Source organism: Ruditapes philippinarum, unplaced genomic scaffold (assembly GCF_026571515.1).
Source record: "Ruditapes philippinarum isolate M1 unplaced genomic scaffold, ASM2657151v2 ctg22599_1_1_1_1, whole genome shotgun sequence".
Classification (NCBI taxonomy): Eukaryota; Metazoa; Mollusca; class Bivalvia; order Venerida; family Veneridae; genus Ruditapes; species Ruditapes philippinarum.
Genome location: NW_026863010.1, coordinates 1 through 9559, shown reverse-complemented (window position 1 = coordinate 9559; position 9559 = coordinate 1). Strand labels below are relative to the sequence as shown.

The window sequence follows — 9559 nt, the reverse complement described above, 5'->3', positions numbered from 1 at the left end:
TACAAAACGGATCAATGTTGTCTCGCCTGTTGGTTAATGCAAAATATTCGTTCCATATAGAGTCATAGAATAAATTATGAACAATTCCGTGGCTTTCAGGGTACAATCCAGTTAATATTGAGTAATGGTTTGCGTAAGTGACCGAAGGAAAAACGTTCATGACATATTTAGCTTTAACACCGTTTTTTATCATAAACTGAAAATGTTCGGTTCCTTCCTCTGGTATCAAGTTTAAATAATCATATCTGAATCCGTCCATGGAAATTAGTATCAATTTTGGCAGTGCAACTGCAGATGATAACACATCAAATATAAATATTAAAATAAACCATCTCCAGCCCGATACAAAATTTGCAAATCCCATTTGTTGTTGTGTTGATTGTGCAATTTCTGAAATTAAATGAAAATGTTTTAAAAAGTTTAAATGTCAACTTTCAAGCTAAATAAAGTTATAGCAGCATCTTGATCTTGAACCTGTCTTTGACCAAGGTGGATTTTACTAGGCTAATGTTTTAAAATGCGCGTGTAAGCGCCAATTGTGATCCGTTGTGCTAGTAACGAAATTGGGGTGTATTTGTGCATGTAATCACGGATTTATATGTAATATAAATCCGTGATGTAATACAGCAGGAAAGATGTAAAAATATATGCATAGGTATATGATAAAGACCGTAAGGCTTTCCGTGAGCTATCCGGATAACTTATTCAAACGATCATGTAGGAATTAAAACCCACACTGGTTAAGGACAAATAATAACATAATATGTAAACGCAACGTTTTGACTTGTCTTTGATAACCGCCATATGAACACATCTGCGAATGTTTCAAAATTGTACCAGTTCATATTAAATGTTGAATTCTGCTTAAGTCGGTGCTAGGGGGCTTGATAGTACCGTCCATGAACAGGCTCAATCAAACCGAGCCTGCAACATTTTTAATTGTGACGTGTTGGGCTTTCTTTAGGGATTCGTATTTTCTCTATTTGAAATCGTATGAATATATTTAAAAATTGGATTCCGGACAAAATATATAACCGTTTAAAGATCCTGTAACACAATTTTCTTATGGTTTTATATCATAAATAAAATGCTCAAAATGAAGATTTATCAATATTTTAAGTTCCAAAAAACTTTATTTGTAAAGATATTAACGAATTTACATTTTCATGTTAATAAATGGAGGTAATTAGAAATTTATCTTTATAAAGTCTTAGTCAAATTTTGCAATAAGAAATTAATGCATATATTTTAATGATTACATATAATTATAATGTGCACAAATTGAAATATTTGCAGTACATATTTTACATTTTCTTCGATGCTTGAAATTATATACATCTATAACATTTCACTTAAGTGTGGTAACAACCTTAATTACAACATACAGGAACTTTAACGGTAACAAGGTCGCTTACTTTGCTTGCATACCCATGTGGGTCAAAGACACCCAGGAAAGTAAAACTCTTTAAAATAAGGAAGCTGTATGATTATTTAAGGTACGGCTCAAGATCTTAGCATGTCTGAAATTGTGCACGTGGGGCAGCTAGAATCTTAAGTAGTAAATCACGAAAGTATTTTATAAATCAATCAAAACAATATTAAAACGGTATGTAATCAAAAGAATGCCGCTATTATCGGGTGATAAACATTAAAAATCGTCAGTATTATTTATTATTATAACTTTGATAGAGATAAGTTCTGTTTGTTTTAAATTTAAGAAATATATCAACGGAAGAAAATTTAAATTCGGTTTCATTTTTTTTCTTCACTTTTGTAAAGAACGTCGATTGCAATCACATTCACATGTGGCCGGTATATTGTAAAAAACGTAGTACCTAGAGCTTTATAAAAATCAAGTTAAAGGCTCTTATAATTTTACATTAACAATGTGAAGATCTACTGTATACACACGATAACGTTCACTTCAGAAATAATGTCACCTGGTTGTAGTCATTATATACATGTATTTTCCTGGATCAACTTTCTCATTGATTTCAGTTAGAAATAGCAACAGTTTTTTATATGTTAGAAACGATAAATGTACACAGTACAGTATATAAATCACCGCAGCATGTCAACTAAAATGTACAAATCAACGTTTAATCATGCTTGTGTGAATTTACCAATATAAATTATGTTTGAAATATAATACACTGAAGTAGTGAAGATCAAGATTCTATATTTAGCAAAATGTTTTTTTACTTACATCACATTCATTAAAAGTTTAAACTTTTAAAAAAATGTGAAAAGTTAGAATATTATTGCATTTAAATGTTTAAGATAAAAGAATTTATTACCTGTCGATCTTGCACGAATTAATTTTTACCTCAACCTGGCCAACCGTTGATTGTCGCTTGTTTTTACATTTCTGTTTCGAGGCGTTCAATTAAAAAAGGGGAGTAACTATGGCTGTCACGGGTACTACATTGTCATGCAATACATCGTATATTCAATGAATATGTGATTGACAATCCTTACATGTTATCTTGTACGTGACTAGACTCAGGGTGGCATAATGTGCATGGGCATGAGATCTATTTGATCAGACTTGACTTGAGATCATATTTGAGACAAGACTGGACGGGGTGTGCCATCATGTGCTTCACCTTGCTGGACGTGTTACAGTATACAGTACGTGCCATCCATAATTATCTTTACACCCCTTGAAAAAATACATTTTTGTTTATATACAAAGTTTTCATCCATTTCAGAAATATTTTTGTATCAATTTAGTACAAATTATTGCAACTATTGTAAATACAGACGAAAGTTACTGAAAATCCAGGAAATAACAGCAATTTATTCATATTTAAATACACTTTTAACGGAAACTGAAATTAGTTAAAATTCATGCGCACAGATGCGACTTTTATCTAATATCCAACGGCTATTACTTTCATTTGCTTGTTCATGTTTTGCCTTTGACCTAGTGAAACACTATTATCTATTTCTAAGATCACATATTTACATTTTAAGACCTTGCGGTCCACAAGAGTGTGTACTTTTCAACTGGAATTTATTGGCATTCTATACGTTTTTGTCTGGCAACTGAATTTGACATTACACTTAATCTGCATGATTTTCCTTAAATAAAAATGCTATTGTATGGGTCATGTGATACTGTGTAACATCATTACTAATGACAACAAAACCAGATTTTATCATATTGACATAATTGTCCTGTTAAAGCTGTAAAATGTTGCATGAGATTTTGTCGATTATGTGGTGCCAACAGTCAAGTTCTCTCAATCAAGTTCGATGTAAGTAATTTGATGATGTGTTGATGTAGTGTTGTACGGGGCAACTAGTATACTGAAGACATTTTCTGCATGACATGGTTTCGACTGGGCTAGCCATATTTGAGGGACATTAATGTTCCTTAAGGTGACAACAAACACTTTCCGTGGTACTACCATAAATGTCATTTACACCAACTTACTTTAGTAACAATTGTTATTTATTTAAATCTTATGCATTAAGGTAACAACGGAGTGAGTCAATTATCACTGAAAATACCTAAAATGAGATTTTTTGCTTGATAGATTTATCAACCTTTTATGAACACATTCGTGATTTAATTTTGGAATCAGTTAGTTCAAAAATGTGTTTTTTAACGTTTTAAAACGGTACTTTTACCGTTTTTATCTGCTATTCGCGTAACCTGTCAATTATCGATACCTAATCAGATTGAGATATGTGAAGTTACTACTTAGTAAGTACTAGCATGTGATATTAACTTAGCTTGAAGGCAACTTTTTTATTAACCTTACACAGTGGACTATTTGTTTATTAATATATGTAGTTATAATAGTAAATACTATTGTCAGGTTTCTCAACTAAATAACAAGTTTTCACGAAATAAAAAAAGGTCCCTACATTTCTCACAGCCAGGTTCATAGTGATTGAAAGGAAAGTTTAACGTCTGTCTTGTTAATACGTGTAGTTTAAATGTGAACAGGCAACTAACTACTAATTTTACTGATATATATAGTAATTACAACAGCACATCATTGAGCATTTCTTCCTTAGATAACTTCATATATGTACACATACAGTTAAAACATTCAGCGTGGTTGTGACTTGGCCATAATACACCTGTGTCAAACAACAGGGCTTTTCTAATCAATGAGAATGATTATTATTTATAGCAAGAAGACTATGGGTTGGTTCTCTACTTTGAAACGGTTTTTAAAGTCAAGGTCACTATTGCCTTGGACTTAAAATATTAATGCAAAGAAACAAACAATAAGGGTGTTTTACTCAATGACCAGATGATCCTATAAAGTTTGAAGGCTATGGTTCTATTGGGTCTCACATTATTGGGAAACAAGTGATGTTTTTTTACATTCAGTCACTGTTCTCACATTATTGAGAAAAAAGTGATGGTTTTTTACATTCAGTCACTGTTCTCAAATTATTGGGAAACAAGTGATGGTTTTCACTTTCAGTCACTGTTCTCACATTACTGGGAAACAAGTGATGGTTTTCACTTTCAGTCACTGTTCTCACATTATTGGGAAACAAGTGATGGTTTTCACATTCAGTCACTGTTCTCACATTATTGGGAAACAAGTGATGGTTTTCACTTTCAGTCACTGTTCTCACATTATTGGGAAACAAGTGATGGTTTTCACTTTCAGTCACTGTTCTCACATTATTTGGAAACAAGTGATGGTTTTCACATTCAGTCACTGTTCTCACATTACTGGGAAACAAGTGATGGTTTTCACTTTCAGTCACTGTTCTCACATTATTTGGAAACAAGTGATGGTTTTTTACATTCAGTTACTGTTCTCACATTATTGGGAAACAAGTGATGGTTTTCACTTTCAGTCACTGTTCTCACATTATTGGGAAACAAGTGATGGTTTTCACATTCCGTCACTGTTCTCACATTATTGTGAAACAACTGTTCTCACATTACTGGGAAACAAGTGATGGTTTTCACTTTCAGTCACTGTTCTCACATTATTGGGAAACAAGTGATGGTTTTCACATTCAGTCACTGTTCTCACATTATTGTGAAACAACTGTTCTCACATTATTGGGAAACAAGTGATGGTTTTCACATTCAGTCACTGTTCTCACATTACTGGGAAACAAGTGATGGTTTTCACTTTCAGTCACTGTTCTCACATAATTGGGAAACAAGTGATGGTTTTCACTTTCAGTCACTGTTCTCACATTACTGGGAAACAAGTGATGGTTTTCACTTTCAGTCACTGTTCTCACATTATTTGGAAACAAGTGATGGTTTTTTTACATTCAGTTACTGTTCTCACATTATTGGGAAACAAGTGATGGTTTTCACTTTCAGTCACTGTTCCCACATTATTGGGAAACAAGTGATGGTTTTCACTTTCAGTCACTGTTCTCACATTATTTGGAAACAAGTGATGGTTTTTACATTCAGTCACTGTTTCTCACATTACTGGGAAACAAGTGATGGTTTTCACTTTCAGTCACTGTTCTCACATTATTTGGAAACAAGTGATGGTTTTGTACATTCAGTTACTGTGCTCACATTATTGGGAAACAAGTGATGGTTTTCACTTTCAGTCACTGTTCTCACATTATTGGGAAACAAGTGATGGTTTTCACATTCAGTCACTGTTCTCACATTATTGGGAAACAAGTGATGGTTTTCACATTCAGTTACTGTGCTCACATTATTGGGAAACAAGTGATGGTTTTCACTTTCAGTCACTGTTCTCACATTACTGGGAAACAAGTGATGGTTTTCACATTCAGTCACTGTTCTCATTTACTGGGGAAACAAGTGATGGTTTTCATTTTCAGTCACTGTTCTCACGTTATTGGGGAAAACAAGTGATGGTTTTCACTTTCAGTCACTGTTCTCACATTATTGGGAAACAAGTGATGGTTTTTCACTTTCAGGCACTGTTCTCACATTATTGGGAAACAAGTGATGGTTTTCACATTCAGTCACTGTTCTCACATTATTGGGAAGCACTAACTAGCATGTGATATTAAATTGGCAACGAGTGAAACAAGTGATGGTTTTCACTTTCAGTCACTGTTCCCACATTATTGGGAAAACAAGTGATGGTTTTTTTACATTCAGTCACTGTTCTCACATTATTGGGAAACAAGTTGGTTTCACTTGGGAAACAAGTGATGTTTTCACTTTCAGTCACTTTTCTCACATTATTGGGAAAACAAGTGATGGTTTTCACTTTCAGTCACTGTTCTCACATTACTGGGAAACAAGTGATGGTTTTCACATTCAGTCACTGTTCTCATATTATAGGGAAACAAGTGATGGTTTTCACATTCAGTCACTGTTCTCACATTATTGGGAAACAAGTGATGGTTTTCACTTCAGTTACTGTTCTCACATTATTGGGAAACAAGTGATGGTTTTCACTTTCAGTCACTGTTCTCACATTATTGGGAAACAAGTGATGGTTTTCACATTCAGTCACTGTTCTCACATTATTGGGAAACAAGTGATGGTTTTCACTTTCAGTCACTGTTCTCACATTACTGGGAAACAAGTGATGGTTTTCACATTCAGTCACTGTTCTCACATTATTGGGAAACAAGTGATGGTTTTCACATTCAGTCACTGTTCTCACATTATTGGGAAACAAGTGATGGTTTTCACTTTCAGTCACTGTTCTCACATTATTGGGAAACAAGTGATGGTTTTCACATTCAGTCACTGTTCTCACATTATTGGGAAACAAGTGATGGTTTTCACATTCAGTCACTGTTCTCACATTATTGGGAAACAAGTGATGGTTTTCACTTTCAGTCACTGTTCTCACATTATTGGGAAACAAGTGATGGTTTTCACATTCAGTCACTGTTCTCACATTATTGGGAAACAAGTGATGGTTTTCACATTCAGTCACTGTTCTCACATTATTGGGAAACAAGTGATGGTTTTCACAGGTTCAGTCACTGTTCTCACATTATTGGGAAACAAGTGATGGTTTTCACATTCAGTCACTGTTCTCACATTATTGGGAAACAAGTGATGGTTTTCACATTCAGTCACTGTTCTCACATTATTGGGAAACAAGTGATGGTTTTCACTTTCAGTCACTGTTCTCACATTATTGGGAAACAAGTGATGGTTTTCACATTCAGTCACTGTTCTCACATTATTGGGAAGCAATAACTAGCATGTGATATTAAATTGGCAACGAGTGAAACAAGTGATGGTTTTCACTTTCAGTCACTGTTCTCACATTATTGGAAACAAGTGATGGTTTTCACATTCAGTCACTGTTCTCACATTACTGGGAAAACAGTGATGTTTTTCACTTTCCAGCCACTGTTTCTCACATTATTGGGAAACAAGTGATGGTTTTCATTTCATCACTTTCTCACATTATTGCAAGCAAACTAGCATGGTTTTCACCTATTCACATTAACTGTTCTCAACTTTTTGGAAACAATTGATGGGTTTTTACACATTACTTGTTTCAGTCATGGTTTTCACATTCAGTGAAACAACTGTTCCTCACATATTGGGAAACAAGTGATGGTTTTTCACATTCAGTCAACTTTTTTTGTTCTCACATTATTTGGAAACAAGTGATGGTTTTACACATTCAGTCACTGTTCTCACATTATGGGAAACAAGTGATGGTTTTCACTTTTCAGTCACTATGTTCTCACATTACTTGGAAACAAGTGATGGTTTTCACATTCAGTCACTTGTTCTTTCACATTATTTGGGAAAACAAGTGATGGTTTTCACATTCAGTCCACTGTTCTCACATTATTGGAAACAAACGTGATGGTTTTCACTTTCAGTCACTGTTCTCACATTATTGGGGAAAAAGTGGATGGTTTTCACCCCCCCCTCATTCATTACTGGCTGCACATTATTGGAAACAAGTGATGGTTTTCACTTTCAGTCACTGTTCTCACATTACTGGAAACAAGTGTGGTTTTCCATTCAGTCACTGTTCTCATTTACTGGGAAACAAGTGATGGTTTTACATTTTCAGTCACTGTTCTCACAGTTATTGGGAAACAAGTGATGGTTTTTCACTTTCAGTCACTGTTTCACATTATTGGGAAACAAGTGATGGTTTTCACTTTCAGTCACTGTTCTCACATTATTGGGAAACAAGTGATGGTTTTCACATTCAGTTCACTGTTCTCACATTATTGGGAAGCACTAATAGCCATGTGATATTAAATGGCAACGAGTGAAACAATGATGGTTTCACTTTCAGTCACTGTTCCCACATTATTGGGAAACCCAAGTGATGGTTTTTTACTTTCAGTTCACTGTTCTTCACATTACTGGAAACAAGTGATGTTTTCACTTCAGTCACTGTTCTCACATTATTGAAAACAAAAGTGATGGTTTTCACCTTTCCCAGTCAACTTTTCCGTCCACATTTACTGGAAACAAGTGATGGTTTTCACATTTCAGTCACTGTTCTCATATTATTGGGGAAACAAGTGAATGGTTTTTCACATTCAGTCACTGTTGGGTCTCACATTATTGGGAAACAAGTGATGGTTTTCACTTTCAGTCACTGTTCTCACATTATTGGGAAACAATGATGGTTTTCACATTCAGTCACTTTTCACATTATTGAGAAACATATCTTTTTTTTTTCCAATTTTTTGGGGAAAACAATTAGGCCCATTGTCACGGGCCACATTAAAGGGGGAAAAAAAATGTGGTTTTTCACTTTCAGTCACTGCCACATTTTTAAAAATTTTTTTTAAACAACTGTTCACATTTTGGGAAAACAAGTGATGGTTTTCATTTTCAGTCACTGTTCTCACATAAGGGCAAAACAAGTGATTTTTTACATTTCAGTATGTTTCACTTAGGGCAATTTTACTTTAGGGAAAAAAGTATGGTTTTACTTTAGTCACTTTCTAAATTATTGGGAACAAGTGTGGTTTTCACTTCGTCACTTTTCTCACATTTTTGGAAAAACAAGTGATGGTTTTTCACTTTCAGTACTTTTCTCACATTTTGGGAAAACAAGGGGATTTTTTTCACTTCGTCACTTTTTTAAATTTTTAAAAGGGGAAAACAAGTGGGGGTTTTCCCCTTCAGTTCACTGTTCTCACTTTATGGGAAAACAAGTGATGGTTTTACTTCAGTTACTGTTCTCCATTTTGGGAAAAAAGTGATGTTTTTTTTCCCGCCCCATTTTTCCACATTATTGGAAACAAGTAGGGGTTTTCATTTTCAGTCACTGTTTTCCACAATTTTGGAAACAAGTGAGGGTTTTTCCATTCAGTCCTGTTTTCACATTATTGGAAAAAGTGAGGGTTTTTTCCTTCAGCCTGTTCTCACATTTTTTGGGAAACAAGTGATGGTTTTTTTAAATTTCGACTTTTCACATTTTGGTAAAAACAAGTGATGGTTTTCACTTTTAGTCATTTCTCACCATTATTGGGAAAAAGTGATGGTTTTCACATTCTTTTCACTGGTTCTCACATTTTTTGGAAACAATGGGTTTTCTTTCAATTATTTTTGGGAAAACAAGTGATGGTTTTCACATTCAGTCACTTTTTACATTATGGGAAACAAGTGATGGTTTTTCCCAAC

The 9559-nt window shown here is 34.3% G+C and overlaps 1 protein-coding gene across 1 annotated transcript; it reads left to right on the top strand.

Annotated features, from left to right (window-relative positions):
* Positions 1-5493: 5493 nt before the first annotated feature.
* LOC132720868 (uncharacterized) lies at positions 5494-6918 on the top strand (the record flags this gene model as incomplete). The annotated part of the gene is made up of 2 exons (XM_060705093.1): positions 5494-5829; positions 6395-6918. Coding segments are annotated over exons 1-2 (860 nt in total), but the record flags the coding sequence as incomplete, so codon positions are not given.
* Between the last annotated feature and the right edge of the window lie 2641 nt (positions 6919-9559).